Here is a 25525-nt window from a genome sequence, read left to right as displayed (position 1 = left end):
AATTTGAAGAAAAATAACTACCATTACAATACTTGATAAACTCAATATCAAGTTCAGAACAAGGCATTGATTGCTTTGTTATAATAAAGAGTGATGAAACGAATACTGTTTCCGATGGACAGTTATGTCCAGTTTTGTTTACCAAATTCAACTCAGGTTTTTCAACCAATGAATCATTACCGCTAAATTGGTCTGCTGGTATTCCACAACCATGTCAATATTAAGGAATTTAACTGCTTAATTTATGATGATTTAACTATTAAAAAGAATAAAATTACTTGAACTTGCTAAACGAGTTTAAATTTTAAAATGACATGTAATGGGATATATTATATTATGGTAAAAACCAAATCTAAAATGTACAAATGACATCGTGTAAGGCCCAAATTTAATGATGTTTTGCTAAACAAACCAAAATGAAACTTATAACGCCCAATGGCGCTGACCTAAAAGACTGAGAAATAAGAAAAATGACATAATAATGGCTGCTTCCGCAACGAGGGTGTTTAAATAAATCATACAGCTGAAATATATTAAAATAGCTATTTGTATAACAAGGGAGGAAAGTGCTACTTTTCCTCCCGAGAATGAAGTTTACTGCCTGACGCGTAGCGGAGGGCAGTAATCATTCAAGGGAGGAAAAGGCACTTTACTCCCATGTTATACATATGGTTTTTCCACCTTCCTCAAATAACAAGTCATTTTTTCATTTTTACTTAATTTATTTATGTAACTAACCAACAAAATTTATTAGAACTAAAACTAACAAGTAGGTACAATATAACTGTCAACTGTCAAATATAAGTCAAAGTATTAATGTAAACATTGTTAAATCAGAATAACAATTTACAGTTTTTTACTATTCTGCAAAATATAGAGTGTTTTTAAATAAACGTTAAAATGTATAGATGCTTACGTAATAGAAAATAGATATTGTACAGGGCGTCAATAAGTTATATTTTATGAATGAAATACCATGACGTCACTTTTACTTTTCCTCCCTAGGGAGGAAAAATATTCTCCTCCCTAGGGAGGAAAAGTACAACTTTGCTCCCTACAATCAGGTCCGGAAAAGTATACTTTCGGTAGAGGTAGGTGGAAAAAGTATTTGTTCACTGGTGCACTTCAGTTTTTTGTTGATAATGATGTTTAGCTTGTATATTTATTTGAAAAAGTGTCACATTTCAATTTTATTATATTTTAGTTATTGATTACAAAATATAATAATAAACAACATGCTTTGGTAACCTTAGAAGATCTACATTATATTTGGTTTTTATTGAACATGCTCAGTGCTTTCGCCTAGCACGTTATTTTTTCATTCATCCCCAAAAAACTATACCCTCATTACATTTTAAAATCTTTAAAACAATTGGTCGCTAACAAAATAATTATAACACAAAGAATATACAAGGTTATTATAAACTGAAGTAGTATTGAAATTTTTAATGATAAATTTTATAGATAATGGAATTTATAGTAGGTACATGGTCTGCCATTGTTTGTTGCAGACTAAAGGCTATACACCTAAATAAGTTATAAAGTTATAAATAGGGAATCAACCAGGCAGTCTTCTTCAAATGGGAGATTCACTGGTTTGACTCACTATTCTAACTGTATTACACAAACAAGCTGAATTTTGCTGGGAATGTTAATTTCGAGACCCCAAAAAAGATGGAAAAAAATTTGCCAATCCTACCGCCAAACTTTCCCCTAAAACACCCACGTGTGTGGAGGGTGAGGAAACGTAGATTTATTACTTACCAAGAATCTGAATTTTGAACAAAAATGATTATTAGCACCTTTTGTGTAGCATGAAATTTGTATCATCTTGGCAGTAAAATTCGATATCTTCTGACTAGAGTGTCCTATCGAAAAAATTAATGTTTTATAAATATAAAGAATACAGCTTTCGTATTCATTTTCCGTAAATGAAGACATTTTATATAAAGCTGTTAAATTAATCAACTTTCCGCAATCGCGGAAACAATGGATTAAAGCATTACTTTTTTACAAATAAATGTTTACAATATCCTTGTATATTGTTCATAATTATCACAATAAATATATTATTGCTATTAAATAGATAATATATGAGTATACTTTGGAAACAATGACATAAACGAATTTATCTTAAACATGATTAGTTAAATATGAATAGTTTCACGATATTGATCTTCATTGGGTTAAGATAGAGTAAAATATAGAACTTAGATAAAAGCTGATGAGCTCAAATAAAGCGAAACTAGCATTTGTTAACTACAGTCTAAACATGCAGTAATTATTTATAGTCATATATTGTTTATGAACAAAATTTGCATGCCTTCGTTTTCATTTCACTTCCATTTACCTATGTCTATAATTGGTGTTCCCCCCTTGCAACTGATGAGACTGTTGGTGTTTCGTTATTTTCCTTTTTATTTGTATGATTTACAGTTTTATTAATTTTTTTAATAGATTAGTATAGCCAGATAGATATGCCTGTGTATGTTCTCTCTACCCTTTTCTACTTTTGTTTATTTCCAAAAATATATTGAATTGTTCTATTATTTGTACACACAATTTATACTCGATTAGGTATGTTTGTCAATTTTTTTGTAAACATAACACAACTTCGAACGCATTTGATACATATCTCGATATAAGAAAGATATAACATTTAGTAATGTGTTAATATTTTGCCATTAACATGTGGATTTACAACTGAATCAAAAAATAAAAGTCTATATTTGCTACACAGTTGACAACAGCAACAGAAAGAACAAGATGGCAAATTACCTAAATAAAACTGAATTACTATCAACCACTATCCACACTAGTTATAAGTTAGTAAGATTGGATAACTTAATTTATCAGAAAACTCATCTGCTTTTAGGCACTTCTGTTAACACCAAAGAGTTATCTTTTATAAAAACCAGAATCATTGTCGAATTTTGAAAATATAAACTAGTGCAGTCACTGAAGGTTTTCACCTCCGATTTCGTTGAACCTTTATCGATTTTCATGAAAATTGGTGAGTAATTAGAGGATACCTCAAGGAACAAAGGTGACATGATGCCAACTTACGCTTTTACCCTGGGTGTGGATGCCACCCCTTCTCGGGAGTGAAAATTATTTTATTAAAAATAATACCATAAGTCGATAGAGGGACAAATTGTAAACAAAATTTGTTATATAAAGTTATTAAAATAAATCAACAGTTTTTGAGCTATTAAAGACCAAAGATTTTATTTTTTCGTAAAAAAATGCTTGTTTTAAATCGGTTTTTCACGTATAAATCAAAAACTATAAGCTTTTACAAAAAAGTTATTATTACTGAAATTGAAGATAATAAAAAATCAAATACATTACTCACATAAAGAACTAAACTAATGTTAGTTCAAAGTGAGTTATTGGCAATTGAATGTGTATTTTTTCGACGAGTACTCAAATCTAAGTATTCAAGCTTAAATAACGGGAAAACGATGCAATGTATAAAATATTCCTGCTAAACATTTGCCAAAGTACTTTGGAATACCTATCAAATGAGCTTCAGAACAAGGTAATAGCGTCAAAATTAAGCAAGGTATAATGAAAATAAAAGAACCGTTTCGAATTTTTTAGGAAAAAGTGAAAAATAAAACATACGCCATTTCCACAAAAATTAAAATTTATAGTAATCCTTACAATAACTTCTTTATATTAGCATAAGTAATGTGTTCGATAATTTTGACCGGTTTAGAATGCATATTTTTGAAAAAAATATATAATTTAAAAAAATCATAATTTTTAAAATTATTGTTATTCTCATATTCTTTTGATAATAACTCAAAAAATACTTAATATACGTAAAAAATTATGTATAACCAAATTTTAGTTTTTCCTATGTCAAATATTTTACCGGTTTTACTATTTCTATAGGGTGAAAAATAACCGAGATAGAAACGTTTAAATCTTAAATTTTGCTGTGGGAACCATGCAACCGGGGTCATTTAACCTTTTATTTAAAAAAAAAAAATAAGTGGCTTAAAAGATTAGGTTCAACGTGCTTAAATAGCACTAGGAATTAACTTTCAAACAGTTTTTATATGAACCTGATATCGTAAACACGAACGGAGTTATTAAAAAAAAACCATAACATTTTTTGGAAACTTTTTAAAAGATAAATTTTGAAAAAATTTTGGAGCATAAATTTTGAAAAAATTTTGGAGCATAAAGTTTAACGCTATAAACATGTTCGGGGCTCATTTAATAGATATTTTTAAGTACTTTGACAAATGTTTAATAAGTTTATGTAATAAAATGCATTAATTTCCCGTTATTTCAGCTTGAATACTTACAGTTTTTTTGCTCGCCGAAAAAAATATACATTCAATTAGGTACCTATAACTCACTTTTAGTTAACACTAAAAGGTTTTTGTAGTAAGGGGTTTATTTTATTTTTTATTAGCTTCAATTTGGATAATAATATCTTTTTTGTAAAAACTTACACTTTTTGAGTTATTGATGAAAAATTGGTTAAAAACATGCTTTTTTCTCAAGAAAAATTAAAATCTTTGATCTTTAATAACTCAAAACGTTTTGATTTATTTTAATAACTTTATATGACAAATTTTGCTTGAAATTTGTCTTTCTATCGAATTATGGGGTTATTTTTAATAAAATAATTTTCACCCCCGAGAAGGGGTGGCATCCACCCCCAGGGTAAAATCGCAAGTTGGCACCATGTCACCTTTGTTCCTTGAGATATCCTCTAACCACTCACCAATTTTCATGCAAATCGATGGAGGTTCAACGAAATCGGAGGTAATAGCTCATATCCACCTTCAGTGACTCCACTAAACGTATTTTACAAATCGTAGCTTTTGATATTTATCTACTTGTAATCAACAAACTCATACATACCGAAACAACGACTCCAATAATTAACAGAAAATATTTTCGGGGAATATCAAAACGCTTTTCAAAAAGTGAAACAAATTCTAAACAAATCGTGTTAATACGATACTGGCATCCACAATATATTATTAAATTTCAAACAGGCCTACGACTCGATTAATAGCCACAAGTTCTATCAAATATTCATAACATCTGCAACACCAACTGTCAGAATACAAAAAATGAGCTCACTCAGAATTTTTCAATAGGGCTTTTCATTCACACTAATTTGTTTCAAGCTTCTGTCATATTATGTCGTATAATCCTTGTATATGTCGGTCGTTTAGTAGTCAAAAATGGCGCCGGGCATACAGACGTGTGTCCAATGTGCTGATAATTTTATTGTAAATAATAAGTATATCGTTTGCGATTTATGTATTAAACCATATCATTTGCATTGTGCTAAAGTGAAAGATCAAGTGTTAAAAATTAAACAAGATTGTGTTAATTTAAAGTGGTTTTGTGGCAATTGTTTTACGGTAGCTGAAAATAGACTTAACAAAAACGAGTCTGAATATCAAATTAATGATATTAATATTATACACAGATTATACAACATATGACAGAAGCTCGAAACAATGACAATCGATGAAAAGCCCTATGGTCAAAGGATCAACGGAAGGGCTCACCGATACTATTCAATTTGACTCTCAAATATATGTGATAAGATAGTTGAATATAGGAAGAGCTAATCTATAAAATAGCTCGATACATATTACCGCCTGTGCCGATGGCATCAGCATTACGTTTCGCAGAACAGAAGACTCAGCAGAAATATATTCACCATTAAAATCGAGGGCAAAAGAGAGCGAGCTAGAAATAAATATTCACAAGACAAAAGAGCTAACACAGGTAGGAGCTAGGGGAAACCGACGTACAGTTGAATTAGAGGACAATATTGAAACTGTAGAAATATTTACATATCTATGAGTTGCATTAGGCAAGAGTGGAATAGAAGTCCAGAAATTCAAAGATGAACAGAAGAAGAAATAGTGCGTTGTTGTTTAATATTGCTTTTAAGTCAATGAGTATTTTTAGCAAAAAATATTAATAGACACTACCTAACTAAACTTAAGGTTTAACAAAAAGTCTCGGTTTGTTTCAGTTTTTTATTTTATAAAAACTAAAATACTGTATAAATATTTTACTTCTTATACATATTCTGTAAACACAATGCACTTTATGAAAACTTCAAATTGTATCAAAGACGACACACCACACTTTTCCTTTAGACATCCCAATTCATTGCATCATCACAGGTGTTTTCACATCATGCACAGATACATATCATGACTTAACTCTGGTGTTATCATTTCTGGTTTACAGTAACACTACCATAGTAAAAATAACTCAGATTGTCACATAGCATTATACATATATTTTACTGGGAATATTATGATTGATTTAGAATATTATGGTTTGTATATAAATATAATTGTTAATAATAGAGAAAAATTGATTTAGAGCCTAACTACATACCGTGGTCTAAAATTAGTTATTCCTGTCGTTTCGTCACCGTTTGTTTCTTTTCTATATCTGCCTTAAGCCCGATGTATTTTTTTAAAACAGTATACCAGTTGTTTATTTTTCATTAACTGCTGGATTTATTTTTGAAACATTGTCGCTTGGAAAATGCTTGCAGTAGGGGTGTGACTTCAAAGGGAAAGAGTTTATAGTCACCGGATGCTAGGTGCTAGCTATAGATTATGGTTGAACGATACCCTGTCACAATTTGTTGAGCAGACAAGTTGCGAGTTCAGCTTAGTGGTTAGGTAGGTATTGGTTTATTAAGTCAGATGGCTTATGGCGCGTTTTCACGGGTCGATCTGGGTTGAACGATTTGGATCGTTCGACCATAATTCGATCTGTGACGAAAGCAAAAAGGTTTACACGACAGTCGATGAATGTTGAATTAATTGGAGTACAAAATGGCGTCACGTGAAATTCTTAATGTAGGTGTGCAATTATTTTTTTGTTATGCAATTCGAGATGAAATCGCCAAATCAAACAAAAAGAAAAATAAACGAAGGTGGTGGACCCGACCGTGCATCACAAACCCTGCTCCAAAAAATGGTTGTGGAAGATCCAGAGGCTTATAGAAATCATCTAAGAATGGGTAATGCACATTTTAAAGAACTTTTAGAAAAAGAATGTTGGGAAAATTCAAAAACCGATACAAATATGTTGTGTTTCTGTTCGACGAGGTATTTACACATTCGATTCCAGTCGTTCGACATCGATTCGGCGACAATCGCCTATCAAAAGTAGACAGTCTTTCTACTTCCGTCGAATCGACTCAATCCGCCGAACGGCCAAGTCGATTTATGGTTTACATATTCAATTTGCTTTCGATTTAATAATCGATCTAAATCGTTCAATCCAGATCGACCCGTGAAAACGCGCCTTTAGACTCGACCAAGTTCGATCCAGGCACAGACACTACATATTTTTCATTTTCTAATTTAACTGAGCTACTAGCGTGCTTCGGAGGACATTTAAAGGCATCAGTCCCTGCTACGTAAGTAGTTTAATACTAAAAATATAGGTCATAAGATTTAATAAATGGAAGATTTACGATAAGCCAATTTGCTACAGTAAGTACAACAGGCTATTGTATCAACAGCTGGCTACCGAAAAAATATAAAAACATTACCGTTTGCAATTTCAGTGAATATTTTAGGGATCTACCATAGATATACCTTGTGCACTATTTGAACTAGTCTATAAACAATTGCACTACTATTAACACTAGAAAGCCGGAGGGGCCGATTTGGCCCCTGTTGCGATTTTAAGTTATTGTAGTTTTTTTTATTTGAGGCAATAATATTTTCATATTTTATGACTTTTAATATTTTGATACAAAGCCTTATTTAAAACAAAAAAATATTGTTTTCCGCAAATCGCCAGGAAATTTTGACATTCCTGTCAAAATTTCCTGTCAAAATTTCTTGAAGAAAAAGTCAGGACTTCCTTACTGTAAGGAAATGTCATTTCCTTACTGTAAGGAAATGATATTTCCGTACAGTTGTTAGTGTTCTACATAAATGATAGAAAACACATTGCTATTAAAACCTTGTAAATTACCTTAATCATTAAGTTTTCTTTATCTGGAGCTTCCTGGATAAATTTTTCAATTTCTTCCTTCGTTAAAATCTTAGATTTCTTTGCCCTATAACCTTGAGCTTGCCGTTTCAATAAAGAACGAAGTTTTGAGTATGTATATATATCTGCATTGTGTTTAAGTGCAAGGGTTGACTTCAGCATTGAATAATTGGCCCATAATGTTGAAGATTTCATCTTTAAACAAAGGTCTAGGAAGTATGCCATTACAACATTTTCTGAGAAAGAACTCGTATTTTTACTCATGCGATAATCCATAAAACGTCTGTATGCATTTTCGTACTTTTCTCTTGATTTCTTTGGCAATAATTCTAATGAAGCAGTATTCACTGCCTCAACCAGCTCTGGAGGAGTCCCAGGAATGGAAATTTCATCATCACTTATCATTTTATTTTCGAGAACACCAGCAATTAAATTTATAAGCGTCAAGTTTGACAATTCAACCTCAATACGTTTCCATTCTAACCCAAGTAATTTTATTAGGAATTTCAAAGCACCATTTATTTGGGAATAAAATTATCGCGTTTTTTTTAAATCAATCAATATCTGTCGAATTTTAAACGATTTGCGGAAAAATAGTATGTTTACCTCGTAGGAAAAGCCACATTCCTGGACTCTGTGTTGCTAAGTCTCGGCTTGCGCCTCGACTTAGCAATCTTCACAGTCGTCCAGGAATGTTAAGCTTTTCCTACCCGGTAAACAATGTACTATTACTACTAAATTTATTTAATGGTTTTTTTAACAAATCTACCATAGAAGACTAAAGGGGCCAAATTGGCCCCGTGTAAGTTATTATCGTTTTCTGGTAAATTCTACGATCCTTTCTTTCAATTTCCTGTCGAATGGGTAAAATTATATTTATGTATGTTTATTGTAAATGGTTACCCTTATACTGGTACTGATCATCTACGTAATAAAGATACAATTGTTGGCGAACACAAGTGAACACAAAGATGCAATTGTTGGTGTAGAGGACCAAATGACGCGTCTTTATACTACAAAAGCAACTTCAAGACGATGGTGTATGTACGTGTTTTATCATACTCTTGACTTGGAAGCAATAAATGCATGGATTATTTATAAAGAAATAACTGGAAGTAGACTCAGTTTCCGTAAGTTTATTCTTCGGCTGTGTGAAGAATTATGGGCCCCATACCTTGTCTCCCGAAATCTGGAACTACGTCTAGCAACACCAGGCCTACCAACAACTATCACTGTTACTATCCAAAAACGAAAAAAATATCAGTTGAAAATATTTTGTAAAGGTAATCATACTTCAAATCATTGCCACGGTTGTAACAAGGCAATGTGTGGCAAATATCAAAAACTGCAAATTGTATGGTGTTCCGAATGCTTTTGATGGGCAGCGAATGTGTTAAACAATAAAAGTAAAAAATAAAATTTGATTCTACCGTCTAGAGTTGATTTAATTTCTTTAAACTGAGTTTTAATTGATTAAAGAACGTGGGGCCAAAATGATCCCTTCCGGCTTTCTAGGTAGGTATGCTAAGCCAGACATTCTAGTGTTAACATCGTGAGTCTAGTACCGCCCGCGAAGCATCTTCTTATTCCTGAGCTTTCCTTATTCTTCTTCGTCAATTCGTCACACATTCCTGTCCATCGTGTCTTATTCATTTAACTTTTCATTTTAAATTCTTCTTCCATACAATCCCTCCATTTTCCCGGTTTGCTTCTACCCATTTTTCACTCAACTTCTAACAGGTCTATCCTTCGTTCTACATAAACTTACGTGCATAGAAATCGGACCACTTAAAAATTTGTTCATTTTCGATGTCTCATATTTCCTAAACCTTTTGGCCGATTTAAGTGATTTTTTTAACGTGTTATAGTCTGATTATTTAACAATATCACTGTAATAATATTGTTGTTAAACAGGTAAATTTTCATTATATACCGGGTGTACCAATCAAACTGTGTTATTTTCTCAAAGTTCGCATCACCCTGTGGAATAGTCTAGCATTTATAAAATACTGAAATTAAAACCCAACTATAGCCTCCAGTTTTAATTAAAACCCAACTATAGCCTCAGGTTTTCTTAACATTCTGTTTTTTGATTCATTCTTTTATATTCGATAATAAAAAAGTTAGGTACTTTAACAACTAGACATGTTCTTCATCAATATACGGTGTTTTAAATAAGTAGAACAAACTTTAAGGGGTAATTCTGCATAAAAAAATAATGACAGTTGGCTTTATAAACGTTTGTCCGCAAATGTTTCGTTTCCGAGATACGGGATGTTGAATTTTTTCTTACAAACTGACGATTTATTTATTGCTTTAAAACCAGTTGAGATATGCAAATGAAATTTGGTAGGTTTTCTTCTTCTTCTTTAAGTGTCGTCTCCTAATCGGAGGTTTGATATCATCATCACTATCTGTACTCTCCACCGATGCTCTAAAGAGTTCTATAGAACTGCATCTAAACCAGTCCCTTAAATTCTTTAACTATGACACTCTCCTTCTTCCTATACTCCTCCCGCCTCTTATCTTTCCCTGTATTTTCAGTCTTAGCATTTCATACCGCGGTCCCCTCATTACGTGTCCCAGATATTGTAACTTTCTTATTTTTATTGTGTTTATTATTTCGCTTTCTTTACCCATTTCTCGCAGTACTTCCGTGTTCGTTTTCCTCTGTGTCCATGCTATTCTAAGCATCCTTCTGTAACACCACATTTCAAATGACTGTAGCTTATTTATGTGTTCTTGCTTTAATGTCCAGCTTTCAAGTCCATATTGTAGTATCGAGAACACGTAGCATCTCAAAGCTCTTACTCTCAGTTCTAAGCTAAGGTCTTTGTTGCAGAGAACTGTTTTCATTTTTACAAACGCATTTCTTGCTATTTCTATCCTGGTCCTTATTTCTGTTGTTTGATCATTTTTCTCTGAGATCCAGGTTCCTAGGTATTTGTATTTATCAACCCTTTATATCGGTACATTTCCCAACTGTATGCTTGTTTGTATGTTTGTTTTCTTAGTTATTATCATGTATTTGGTCTTTTTTATATTCATTTTTAGTCCATATTCTTCACAGAAATTGTTTGTTTTGTTTAGTAGTAGTTGGAGTTGTTCAGTTATTGCGGATTTTTTGACATAAAATTAAGAATTTTATATTCACTATTAGCGTGCATACGAGTAATATGATCGGTCATATTACACGTATGCGCGCTAATGGTGAATATTAAATTCTTAATTGTTTGTCAAAAAATGTGCAATAATTACGTCTTAAAACCCACCAAATTTCATTGGCATATCTCAACCGGTTTTAAAGCAATAAAATAAAGCGTCAGTTTGTAAGAAAAAATTCAACATCCCGTATCTCGAAAACGAAGCATTTGCGGACATATGTTTATAAAGCAAACGGTCATTATTTTTTCATGTAGAATTATCCCTTAAAGTTTGTCGCACTTATTTAGAAACACCGTGTATTGATGAAGAACATGTCTAGTTGTTAAAATACCTAACTTTTTTATTATCCAACATAAACGAATGAATCAAAAACAGAATGTTAAGATAACCTGAGGCTATTCGCGGTGTGCAAGTACTTGGAAGGGAAACGAGAAACGACCGTGCGCGAGTCGCGGAGAAATATTTCAACTATCTTAAATAATTCATATTGTCAATTGAAATTGTCAAATTGACGTATATTTCATACCTTCTGTCATTGAAGCAGAAAAATTATATATTGCTCCACAATATTGATATGATATGCAATTATTATATGAAGGTAAATTTAATTAATTGTATTTTGCTTGCAGTACTGCATTTTAATAACTAATTTTATTTACTACATACAATTGTTTACGTTTGCATAGCATAACCTGCATCTTATTTTTTCTTCTTATTATTTTTTTGGACTATGGCCTTGACAATTATCCAGCAACCAGGACTAATATAATTGGCCAATATAATTAAAAGTGCGAATAAAAGTACAGAGCGTAGAAATAGAGGTCGCTTTGCCGAACTTGCACGGTCCCAATAGTTTGGTTTTTAATTTCAGTATTTTATAAGTGCTGGAATATTCCACAGGGTGATGCGAACTTTCAGAAAAAACACAGTTCGATTGGTACACCCGGTATACAATGAAAATTTACCTGTTTAGCAACAATATTATTACAGTGGTATTGTTAAAGAATCAGGCTATAACATGTTAAAAAAACCACTTAAATCGGCCAACAGGTTTAGGAAATATGAGACATCAAAAATAATCAAATTTTTAAGAGGGCCGATTTCTATGCACGTAAGTTTAGTTCCTATTTTCTGACGTGACCAAACCTTTACAGTATTTATTTTTGTACCCTTTGTGAGACTGTAGTCTTTCTATGTACATGTACTTTCTATGTATTGTTAATTGTTTTTTATATCATAATCCTGAAAAAAATCAACGAGAACATATGAGGCTGACGAAACCCTCTATGTCTTTCTATATTCTTGATTTGGTTGGTGTCCTGTTTGATCATCATACTGTCTTTATAATTTTTAATATAAGTGCCTGTAATTACTCTCATATTATTCTTTTTCATAATATTTCCCATTAAAATGTACAACAAATGAGCTGCAACTATAAGCAATCGGTAGAATGACTTCACGAGGGTCTTCTAATCGACTTGAAAGAAACACCAATATTCTTTTCAGCAACTGCTCCTTTGCGCAACGCAAAGCCTCTTTACCTGCGAAACGAACACGCCCAGCATAAATAGCACCATATCTGACCAACAAATCGCCTTGTCAAATATACAGGCCACACAAGAAGAGAAGTACAAGGAGCACAAGGAGTGCTACAAGGAGCATAAAGACCCCAAAGGGCCGCCCATCTACACTCTCTTGCAAGGTTGGCAGCTGTTGGCGTTGGCTGTTAGTCTGTTTGTGCCTAAGAATTCGATGTTGTTGTGGTTTTTGAAGCTGCACCTGCAGAGGAACGCTGAGAATAGGACGGAGTGTGGGAAATATGCTGCGTATTGTGAAAGAGCCTTGGAACGGACCATTTTAGCAGGTAAGTTACAATTTTTTAATTTGTTGTTTTAAGAATACCTGAAGATCCATTAACTAAAATTCAATCAAATAAATAGACAAAAAGTTCGTACTGTTAACCAGTGTAGTAGAAGAAATGGACGAGAATTAGAACAAGACAAAAACCAAAACTCAGATTTTTTTCCCTCATTTCAACGAGCCATTCATGGACCATACACCTTTTTCAACTTTTCAACTTTTCAGCTTTTCAACAAGCACCTTTTAAATGTGATTTTTACACATTTTAAAAGGGCTTTCACCCTTATAACAGAGGCGTTGCCCTTTTAATGGTTTTGATTGTGTTTTGTGTTGACAATTACCCATTACTCTTCAATGAAGTATTTATAACCTCATATAAGACGAAGCTCCGAAGGTCATGTAACATGTACATTGTTGAAGTTGGCTGATTTTAATAAAAAAATATATATATAAGAACAAAATAAAACAGAATTTACACACTATCAAGTTTTTTGAGAACATAATACGTGTTGCCCGTTTGACCTAAAATTCCAATTGTTCAAACCTTTGAAAAATTAAAAACGTCACACAATGGAATAAATCGTGAACTATAAAAATAAAAGAAGGCCTTAATATGCGAAGAGGTCATTAAGATAAGTGAACAATGTGACAAACCCAAATTTATTATTAGACCAGGGCGCATCTGTAAAAATAATAGTACATTTGGACGTTGAGAGGCGACTCAAATTTTTTTGCAGAAATTGCTTGAAAATAAATCAAATAATAATATTTGAGTTATCCTCCCTCTCAAAAAGGTCCGGAACATTGTTTAAATAATCAAAATGTTAAAAAATTAAGGAAAAATTCGATTTTTTTCTTGGTTTTTTGATTATAACTTTAAAAGTATTCATTTTCGAGAAAAGTTGTACTAACATAAAAGTTGCGTAATTAAATTTCCTACAATATAAAATTGGTTAAAAATTTAAAAAATAGTCATCCTTGTTGCAAAATAGCAATAATTGCGAAAAAACCATACAAAAACAAGTATTTGCATTTTACGTTTTTCAACCATTTATGCTACACTTAGGACATTTATATTTTACCCAGAAAAACTATACGATACAGTAAAACAGTACTGTAAATTTCATTAAGATCGGTTCAATAGATTTTGCAAAATAAATTTTGCAATCCAGCTTTCGCAAAAAAAATTCATTTTTTCAAAATGTTACAGGACAGAAAATAAAGCAGATAGCAAGTTGAATTTTTTTTTGCATATATAAGTGTACTGTGCCTTTCATTTGCAATTTGCAAAATTCAAATCGATTAACTACCATGGCGTCAGGATTTTTTTTAAATAAACATTAATTATTGGTGCTACGCGCAGGACAGCGGATAGTTTGCTCTGATTGGGCATTCCATTGACCTTTGATAATGCTTGATACATTTTAATTTTTATTACATTTCAATATAAATAAATAAATTTGTTTATTGCAAAATAAAAACACATACTCTATCTTTTGAAATAACACTCTTTTTAGCAAAAACTTTCTTTGTTCATATATTTTAACTTAGAGAATAAAAGTTTATTATATTTAAACATATGCAATTGTTTAAACAATATTTCACAAACAATAATAAAATTAGTTTGATTTTTGTGGAATTAAAATATTAAAATACAACAAAATATAGAGTAAGAAAATAATATATTAGATAAAGATTGGAAGAAATTTTGGTGGAAATCAACTTGTGTGAATCGAACACCGCTGTCCTGCGCGTAGCACCAAAAATTAATGTTTATTTAAAAAATTTCCTGAAGCCGTGGTAATTAATCGATTTTAATTTTGCAAATTGCAAATGAAAGGTACAGTACACTTCAATAAGTAAAAAAAAATTCAACTAGCTATCTGATTTATTTTCAGTCCTGCAACATTGAAAAAAAATGAATTTTTTTTGCGAAAGCTGGATTGCAAAATTTATTTTGCAAAATCTATTAAACCGATCTTAATGAAATTTACAGTGTTGTTTTACTATATCATAAAGTTTTTCTGGGTAAAATATGAAAGTCCTAAGTGTAGCGTAATTGGTTGAAAGACGTAAAATGCGAATACTTATTTTTGTTTGGTTTTTTCGCAATTATTGCTATTTTGCAACAAGGGTGACTATTTTTTAAATTTTTAACCAATTCTGTGTTATAGGAAATTTAATTACGCAACTTTTATGTCAGTACAACTTTTCTCAGAATAAATAGTTTTAAAGTTATAATCAAAAAACCAATAAAAAAATCGAATTTTTCCTTCATATTTTGACATTTTGATTATTTAAACAATGTTCCGGACCATTTTGAGCGGGAGGATAACTCAAATATTATTATTTAAATTATTTTCAAGCAATTTCTGTAAAAAAATTTGAGTCACCTCTCAACGTCCATCTCAAAACAGATGCGCCCTGGACTGTATAGAAAGTATGGGGATCACAAGATATACCGAACGAATACCTAAAACACAGCCCAAAAGTATTACAGAAAGTAACTACTAGCGTATGTTTTCACGTTATTCTATAAATGAGATGACATACCACCGGACTGGACAAAGGCACATATTAACAACATCTACAAAAAAGAAGATGGAAAAGATTGTTCAAACTCCAGAGAGCTAAGTGACATAAATATAAATTCACAAAGGCATACGATAGTGTACCACTTTTTATGCTCTAGGTAGCAGTGGAAAACAAGGAATAAACAAAAACAATATAACAGCAGTACAACAGCTTTACGAAAAGATAACAGTAAATATTAAAACTGGAAACAAATTAACTAGAGAAATTCTTATTAGTGGTTCTAAAGCAAGGCACATAGAACCTACACTCCTAAATATTTCTGAATATGGCGCTCTCAGTGTGAAGACGAAAGTGTTGCAATATGGGCATCGCAAATGAAAACGAGAGATTGTACAAGATACACTTCCTTGCCGACGAATCCATTCTGGTATAGCATTACGCTGTAATTACTATTTTCTGCTAATTTTAATTTTTATTTTTAATAACTTTTCGCAAAACGAAATACCTAATATGAGTCATATAAATTCACATGTAAATACAGAGCAGATGTTAAACGAAACGTTAAACAGATTGTATAAGATTAATGTTTCTTTCAAAGAAACACTTCTTAATTGATTACGATGTCCCCAGCCTCGTTATGTCAAAATTATTGAAATCCATAAAGTTTCTCAATTCATGGCTTTCTCTGGTTTATCTAAGAAACCGCAAATCAGTTAACATAACAGTGGGGTTTCGTTCGACCCAGTCAGTCTACTACCAGCGTCTGCACAATGCACACCCTTCGATTGTCGATATAGGTCAACAACACACCGCTTGTTCACACAAAATAAATAAACAGATTACCGTTCGTTGTACACATTATTTCTTTGTTGTTCTAATTAAATTCCGCCATACGCCAACCGGAATACTGGTTTAAGACAAGAGTGATACATATAGAGAATTTACTTACAAAACTGGAAGAGGAGTAAATTAAGAGGACCCTCACAATTAATATACAAAAACCGAATACTTATTTGAAGAAAAAAACCAGAAAGACTATAAATTGAAATGAGAACGATGCTTTAACCGAAAACACTGGAAATTAGGCTGCGACAAGCGGCGCCATTTGTAGAAAACTCTTTTATATACACTGGTATATTAGGCTTCCGGTAAGGATCTATGGAGGAAATATCACTAAGCCGCAGGCCCTTATCAATTTGCATTACAGCTCCCCTCATATAGCTCACAGGCCGATCAGACACCAGCGTATTCCAGTCTAGGCCTCAAATTTATATTACAATTTTAAACTGCTGCGTTAGCTTTTCCTATTTTTCTGTTTAGCGGGCCAGGGATTGAACTCATATCTACCAGATCTCCTTCAGCATTGAAGTGAAGTGAAGTAGACCGCCTGCCCAACTTGGCTATCCGACCGACTATACAAAACTCGCCTTTAATATATTACAGAAAGTAGAAGAAAAACGTGGGCAGAAACAAGCGTCTTATTAATAAATTTAAAAAAACTGGGCGATATTTGTATTATTGATTTTTCTAATTATATTTTGTCTACATTTTAGGTGGTCGTGAACTAAAACCATCCAGGATGGAGGTGCTGAGTATTCTTCTCAAAAACCCCCAACACCACTCGTTGCCCCATTCCATGCCCGTCCATTTGCTCAACGGAACGTACCATATCACTAGCTTCGACGGTTCCACATCGATCAAGGAATTCCAAGACTCTCTGGCTCAAGAAATCGGATGTCGCACGAGCAATGGATTCGCCATCTTCAGCGACGATCCCATCGAGAAGGATCTGGAACATACGTTGGATCCAGCTGCGAAGCTGTGCGATTTGATTTCCAAGTGGGAGATCGCCTTGAGGGAGAAAGGGTTGGGGAAGTTTGAAAATAGCAAGGTTATAAGACTGACCTACAAAAACAGGCAAGTTTTTTATTTATATGTAATTGAAGTTATGCTCAATATTTTACTCATGCTTCAGATATTATATTTTGGATTTGTTTTACTTCCATACCTATATGGTTCTAACATTCTGTTTAATTTATAATATTACATAGTCACATTTGTTGTATAAATAATCCGTACAAGTTATCTCCAATAAGCTATTGGAGATATGGACAATATAACAAAAATAGAACCAAAAATAATATAGACGAAAATTTACAGACAAATCCCTTAGTATCGATGATCACAATAAATTAACAGATTCGGTTGAAAACGTACAACTCAAATTTGGCAAGAAACATTACACCAAAAGTAAAAAAAATAGCAAAAATACAAAAGCTATACGACAAATACGACGAAACCTAAGCGAGAAAGAAAAGGGAAACAAAGAGAAATAAAAAAATAAATAAAAGAATTTCAGCAGATTCTAAAAAAAAAGAATGTGTGTGTGTACTTTGTACGCACGTAAGAAGTTATTCTTCTATTATATAATTTCAACGAAGTAAATATACTTAACAGGTTATTTGTCTTTTATTTAAATATTAAACTACCTTTCTGATCTACCACTTTTAAAATTTTTTTATTAAAACAACCAAAAATTTAAAAAAAATATGAATCGTCCAGGATTGGAACCCACGACCGGTGCGACCTTCCAATCACTGACCCAACGCTCTAACAACTACGCCACCGAGCTTTTTTAAATGACACGTAAGTTTCGGATATAATTACACAACACGGTGACAAATAGACATAAAAATGTTATACCTACATAATATTTTATTATCTTACTACAGAGAAAGACAAATCCAAAAAGTATAATAAATAATACATTTACTAAAAACACTAATATATTCATTTAATGACTTATTTGCGCTTATACAGATACATACATACCTATCTTGAAAGATTAGCAACGAACTATTACTTTCTGTGTGCGCATGCGCGCAGATTTATGAAATTTTACTCTCAATCGCATCGCGCCTAAAGAAGAATAACTTCAAAAGACCTAAGAAGATATAATACTAATGTAGTTACTCAAATAGTAGAAGAGAACAAAAATTGTTTAAAGATAATGAAAAGAAATTACACAATTTAAAAAAGAAATATACAGGATGAGAGACCAAGACGGAAAGGCAACAACAGATAACAGGACATTCTACAAATAACTAGGGAGTTTTATAAAATCCTCTATACCAGCCTCCATAAAGACCACAAGACAATTCCCTGACACGAGTAAGGGGGGCATAAATCGGGGATTTGAAAATTTTTCATTTTTCACCCATTACAGTGTCAGAAGTAAGATCAGCTTTAAAGGAAATAAAAAACTATTGATTTCTTGGTGATGTACTCGTTATTTAGACAATAAAAGTAGAAGGAGGAATCTTTCTAAAGTCAGTACTTACATATGAGTACGATTCCAAAAGACTGGAACAATGCAGTTATAGTTTTATTACACAAAAAAGGTGATATTCCCAATTCAGAAAATTATAGAGTCATCAGTATCTTGACACATATGTACAAACTCTTTAAGGGGATACGAATTTTCGGCTTCAGTGCTATTTAAATGGGATTCATTATTTAGAATCCTGAGAAAACTAATAAGTATTTTTGAAAAGTTTAAACGCAGAATGAAAGAGTATACTACCGAGGGCCGAAAGTCCCGAAAACTTCTATAATGTTTATTTTAATCAGTTACAGGGGTGAAAAACTAAGAGAAAATGTAGTGTGATTTTTAATTTCAAATATCTCATTCAAAAGAAACTTTTTATTTATTCTAAGGTACTTTCGACCCTCGGTAATAAAGTAATCTTTCATTATGCTATTACATTTTTCAAAAATACTTATTAGTTGTCTCAGGGTTCGAAAGAAATGATTACATTTAAAATACATTGAAAATTTTGACAGGCGTCAAAATTTTGCATTTTGTTCCTTTCCCCTTAAGAAAATCTTATTGAAGAGACTAATACCTAAACTTAATTAGTATCAAAGATGAAGTTAGTTTATATTATTTTAATTAGTATTATGTCAAATGCATCGAGAACAACATACCACTGGCTCTTCCGTTTGTCGAATACGAGAAGGCTTTTGATTCTGTAGAATTTGAAACAGTACTGGAAGCACTAAAGTAAAGCCAAATAGATTACAGGTATACGTCACTAACACGAAAACACAGAAAAACTCAGCTTAGGTTAAGAAGTAAGATAATAAAACAATATTTTAAGAACATATATATTTATAAGAACACTCAATGGGCAAGATGTGGGTATCAATATAGATGGAGAAAGATTAAGTCAATTGAGGTTTGTGGATGACGTTTATCTAATCGCAGATAACTTAGAAGAAACAATTTCTACGATACATTTGCTTAAAACTCCGTGTGAGAGAGCAGTATTGAAAATAAACTTTGAGAAAACTAATGAAAAATCTCGTATTGAGCGGAAATATAACTGTTGACAATAATTCCATACAATAAAAAGATATTTACAAATATCTCGGCACGAGATCAAAATAAGCGGAGACAATTAAACACATGCAATACAAAAGCAAATAGGCCTGGCATATACATCCTTTGATAAACCATATTCGGAAAAGTTGAATTCCCATGTGTTTCAAACGAAAGGTTTATTAACAATGCGTTTTGCCCGTAGAAACTGATGGAGCAGACTTTAACACTAACGCAAAAATCGGCAAATTAACGAGTTGCACAACGAGTCATGGAACGTGCAATGCTAGAAAAAACTAAAGGAGGCCTATGTCTAGCAATGGTCACGATTCGCTGAATGATAATTACGCTTGATTGTTACAATTTGCATTTTAACTTAAATATCAGAATCAACGTTTTTCGTGATTAAACAACCCAGTATGTGAATTTTTTAACACTCTATGATAGTTATCCATTTGTCCTGTATAATTTGGTGAGAACTAGGGCTTATGCTCTTTCCCTCGTTAATTTTGATGCAACTTTTGATTTCACTAGTATCGTTCGCGGTACCTGTTCCGTACTTGTCCAGGATTACTTCGCATGCGCACTTCAAAAAAGAGCGTTCTTTTTATTAAAGTGCGCATGCGATTTTTAAAGTGCGCATGCGAAGTAATCCTGGACAAGTACGGAACAGGTACCGCGAACGATACTATTACCAATTCCATTTTAGTTCGGTAGTTCTATACTAATATTTTGTGTATATTTTAGGTTGTGGTGGAAAAACAGTGCAAAGCTAGAAACCGAGAAAGAGCGCCTTCTGCTTTGTTACCAAGTCAATAAACAAATCGTAAACGGAAGGTTCCCAGTAACGCGAGAAGCGGCCCTAGAATTCGCCTCTCTTATGGCTCAAATGGACACAGGAGACTGTTCTTTAATATCGAACAAAAGCGCCAATAATACTCTAAGCCATCAAGGATCTTCCAACCTCCACAGAAGTCCGAAGTCTACTGGAAATGGTACGCTCAGTCCACCAGCTTCGGTGCAGAATTGCAGCGCTATACAGAATTCTAGCTCGATACAGAACTCCAGTACTTTGAATGCTTTGAATAACGTGCATGGGATTTTAACGGCTCACTCTAACCAGGCTTTAAGTGCCATTGATAAATTTTATCCTTACAGGTGAGTAACAATAATTAGTATTGAGTAACAACATAAAAATACTTTTACCACCCCTAATTTTCACCACCCCTAATTTATCTTATTTCTTAAAAAAAAACAGTTAAATTGACCTCTCTTCCACGTTTTGAAATAAACTTATAAATAATATGATTATAAATAATATAAATAATATGACCACGTCCTATATGTAATTGAAATAAACTTATAAATAATATGACTTTTGACAATACCTTTTCCTTTAACTTCTACCTCTTTAGCTTATGCTTATGATGTCTCACTTGCTTTATTTTTGTCCTTACATGTATATTCCTATCGACTATCACAGTTCGGTGTTGAGTAGCTACATTCTCACCCTTTATCACGTTGCAGTTGATAACCTATTTTAGAAGAATTCTTCTACACAGCACACAATATATCTGGCTTTTCCATCCCCGCTACTAGAGGCAACATACTAGTCTCTTCCCAAGCTATTACAGATAACATACTGGTCGTCAGTCTTCATAAAGAATGAATTAATCACAGCCAAATCCCGTGTCAGTGCAAAGTCAATCACTTTATTTCACTATTTCTATTTTTGTCCTAAATCCACCAATATGTCCATTCAAGTCATCTCTGATAAAGCACTTTTACTCTAAAAGAATCTAAAGCATCTCCAAATTAAGAGCACTGGAAATTTCTTCCTTTCTCTATTTTTCACATCGTACTTGGTGCGCAGACAGATATGGTGTTTACATTGCCATCGCTTGTATGTAGTTATACACCCTTTATGCTCTCATTTCTTCTGGATACCTTTACTAGATGTTTTGTTCACTCATTGTTCAAAATAATATCCACTCCATTTCTGTCATGACTGTTCGCACTACTGTAAGTATATGAAGTTATATCCATCTCCAAGATCTCGGTATTTATTACCTGTCCAAGAAGTTTCTTGAACACAAATACACCAATCTTTCTTATCTCTTCCCTTTGTTGTCATTCTTCTGACTTTGAGAATTGCAATCCTTATCACTATCTTCTTATACCCCTTACATTCTCTAAGGGGTAACCCCAGCCCCTAAACTGTTTTCCGTATTCCTTCATTCCATGGTTTCAGCAAGGTTTGTTTTTACTGCCGGATGTTCTTCCTACTACAAATCTTTCTCTTTTATCCGGGCTTGGGACTGGCACTGATAGTTACTGAGCTACTTAATCCACCCGGTCACTACCAGAGGCAGTCACCATCATTAACGTTATAAATACAAATGTAGATGAAAAATAAAAATGAGAAATCTGGTATTTTGAATATATCACTATTTTTGAGATATTCTAGTGATTCAAAGGTCATTTACCATGAAAATTACGATAATAGGGTAAAAAATACAAAATTAACTGGTACTCATTCAACATGTATTGCCGCGTCCTCACTGGTAAAAATTTGGGTCGCACCAGCTGTTCGTCGCAAATATTTGCGTGCTTCGTAAATTATTGTGCTAATGTGAACGTGTTCGTCGCATAAATCGGACGCAAGAATTTTCGACCTAAACAACGCACAGGCTCCATCGATTGTCGGTTTTTAGCTGCGTAAAAAGTTGCGACGCCAATTATTGCGACGAACCATTAGTTCAATACGCACGAAAAATTTACCAGTGTGAACGAGGCTTAATGATTTTTGATCATTTAATTTAATAAATTCTCACTAACATATTATTTGTAACTGGTCTGTTTTAGATATAGGGACCAATTAACCCAGGAAGGCTTGGCTGAACTTCAGGCTAAGTTAATGGCAAAGTGGAGGGCACTCAAAGGAAAAACACAAGCCGACTGTGTTAGAGCATATTTAAATTCTACTCGGAAATGGCCATACTTTGGAGCTGCTCTATTTCAGGTTAGTAGATTTTGAGTTAAGTTTCACGCCTTAAATCATTTTGATCTGTGTCACTTTTTTATATTGATTTAAACAAGATACCTACAATTGTCTAATTTTGGACATATTTTGGACACGAGAGATATTTCTACCTTCAAATAATAATGGGAGGAAACATAGAAGAAAAGCGTGGTCCTGGCAGACGACAAATGATCTGTCTGCGTAACATCAGGGTTTGGACAGTACTAGACCTCCAAACCTTAATAAGAAAAGCATAAGATAGAGACGAATTTGCAGAAGTTATTGCCAACCTCTATTGGAGATGACACCTAAAGAAGAAGACCTAGGATAAATGCAGGAAGATATGACTCAAAGAACAAGTAACTTTTCCGCAGAATAATTTTCGTTTCTCGACCTTATTAATTGTTATTTGTTCGTTTGTTATTGTTAACTAATCGCAGACAACTGTTCTGTTTTATGTGCATCATCGAATTCTTCAATAATCTCAACTTGTTTTAGGCAAGACTGCGTCAGCAAGACTCACCAATGATCTGGCTAGCAGTGAACGAAGACGCCATAACCGTTTTGGACCTAGCAACAATGCAGCAACGAATGAAATACCCCTACACGAACGTCCTAACGTTCGGAGGCTGTCAAGAAGACTTCATGCTTGTCGTCACTCAGAACGACCAACTACCATCCCAAAAACTAATATTCTCACTAAGCAAACCAAAAATACTCGAGCTAACTTTACTCATCGCGGACTACATGAACTTATTGATCAATAACCCAGGCACACCCCTTTTGGGCACACTCAGTAGAGGCACCATGGTTTCTGTGAACCAATCCGTAGTGAATCAGTCGATCATAAGCCAGACCATAGCGAACCAGAGCCAACCGGATATTCTTAAGTCTACTCCTGACCACGGAGTCCAAAGATCTGACTCCAAGCGAAGAACTCACGTGGATTCAGGTCTGGCGTGATGAGGCGACTCGACAGTTCCTTGGACGACTCCTAAGGTCGTTCTAGTTGTGGAAGAGTGAAACAAGTTGACATTTTTTTTAATTGTGATTTTATATTTTTTTTGTTGTGCCAGAAATGCGTTTCAATATTGTATATAGAGCGATATATTTATTATGAGCGACTGTAAATAGAATTTGTTATATGTAATTTCTTCTTTTATTAACGTAACCACTTTTTGTGTTGAACCTCAACAATATCTAGCATTGCATTATTTCAAATTAATTGTAGCATTACTATACGTTATGGAAACATAATGTTGTATGAAAGATGATTAGGAATTTTAAACACATCGATGGACCAGTAGAAGAAGAGGTACTAGTAATAATGCAAGTAATTATTTTAATAGAAAATTTTAGACATAGGTATAATTCTTTAATTGAAAAAGACTGATATGTTTTTGACAAACATAAATGACACATGAATCAATGGGAAAAGAAAGGTATTTTTTTAACTGTGGAAAAATATTTAATTCCTAGTTGATCGCTTTCTTCTTACAGAGCCATCTTCGGAGCTATGATATGATACAGTAAAATAACTGTATATCAACTAATTTTTAATGTTACAATGTTGAAAAATTTCTTTATAGAATTTATCTTCCGAAGCTAATAAAACTTGAAGGGTTGTTGAAAATTTTGATTTAAAATTGAAAAAAACGTCTAGAAACGGCACATATAGACTTCACCAGAAATACATTAAAAAGTTTGAGCATGGCAAAGTGCAACCACCAACCACCCACCATCTAGAGTCGAAGCGGCTGACAGAATGAACTGACAAACTGAACCGGATGTGGTTTTCTAAATGTCCTTTCAAAAGGAGAGCTATTAACGATTAAACAACTATCTCTTTAGATTAAAAATAGTAATAGGGAACTAAACGCTCAGGAGATTGAAGGCTCGAAATAAACCCAATAAGAAATTGTGTGCTTTCAGTGCTATACGAGATCCAGAGCTCTTCTCTTGGTTTGCTTTAGATGTTCTTCAGTACATGTTTGTTCTAGATGTTCGCACAGAACACATAGAACAGTGAAGCCCCATTTTTTCAGATTTTACTTGCAGCGAGTCATTTCACTCCGGTTTCCACATGGAGTAAGGTTGACGTCATCATGCAGGAGTCACGGTGATCTTTTAATTACTTGAATTTCTCAGCCCAAGATTAGAAGAACAGCTACAGGTTTTAGATGGAGGTATTCCTGCCATGGAGTGGATTTTAGGAACTTGGATGGGTCTAAGGTAGGTACCTACCCTGTCATTATTCGACGTGTCTCATTTAGAGCAGTGACCATGTGTGGAATCTTTGGAAGGTAACGCCTAGATATCTTGGGGTTGCGTAGTGCTCTAATTCTTGACCCACCCCCACAACTTTAAGCATGTCAGATTCTTTATTAGTTAAAGTGAAAACAAACACGTCAAAACTGTCTTTTTGACGGGTTTGGTTTCAAGTCATTTCGTTCATAGTAAACTTTCAGTTAATTTAATTACTTACTTACTCCGTGGCGTTTAATCGTGGGGTTTAGCCGACTTGACAACATGCCTCCACTGTT

The 25525-nt window shown here is 33.2% G+C and overlaps 1 protein-coding gene across 9 annotated transcripts in view; it reads left to right on the top strand.

Moving 5' to 3' along the window:
* Positions 1-24132, top strand: part of LOC126885706 (uncharacterized protein CG43867) — a 351135-nt gene extending 327003 nt beyond the window's left edge. For 7 of the 9 annotated variants that reach the window (XM_050652457.1, XM_050652440.1, XM_050652448.1 and 4 more), the window contains 5 exons: positions 12691-13048; positions 17133-17496; positions 20708-21118; positions 22826-22982; positions 23481-24132. In XM_050652457.1, the coding sequence (XP_050508414.1) occupies positions 12691-13048; positions 17133-17496; positions 20708-21118; positions 22826-22982; positions 23481-23945 (1755 nt within the window). In that variant the 3' untranslated portion in view covers positions 23946-24132. The remainder of the gene's footprint in view (positions 1-12690; positions 13049-17132; positions 17497-20707; positions 21119-22825; positions 22983-23480) is intronic. The other 2 variants (XM_050652466.1, XM_050652462.1) reach the window with 1 other exon arrangement.
* Positions 24133-25525: the final 1393 nt, after the last annotated feature.

The sequence above is a fragment of the Diabrotica virgifera genome, chromosome 1 (assembly GCF_917563875.1).
Source record: "Diabrotica virgifera virgifera chromosome 1, PGI_DIABVI_V3a".
NCBI lineage: Eukaryota > Metazoa > Arthropoda > Insecta > Coleoptera > Chrysomelidae > Diabrotica > Diabrotica virgifera.
The sequence above is the reverse complement of the archived record's forward strand: the minus strand, read 5'-3'. Positions and strand labels throughout refer to the sequence as shown.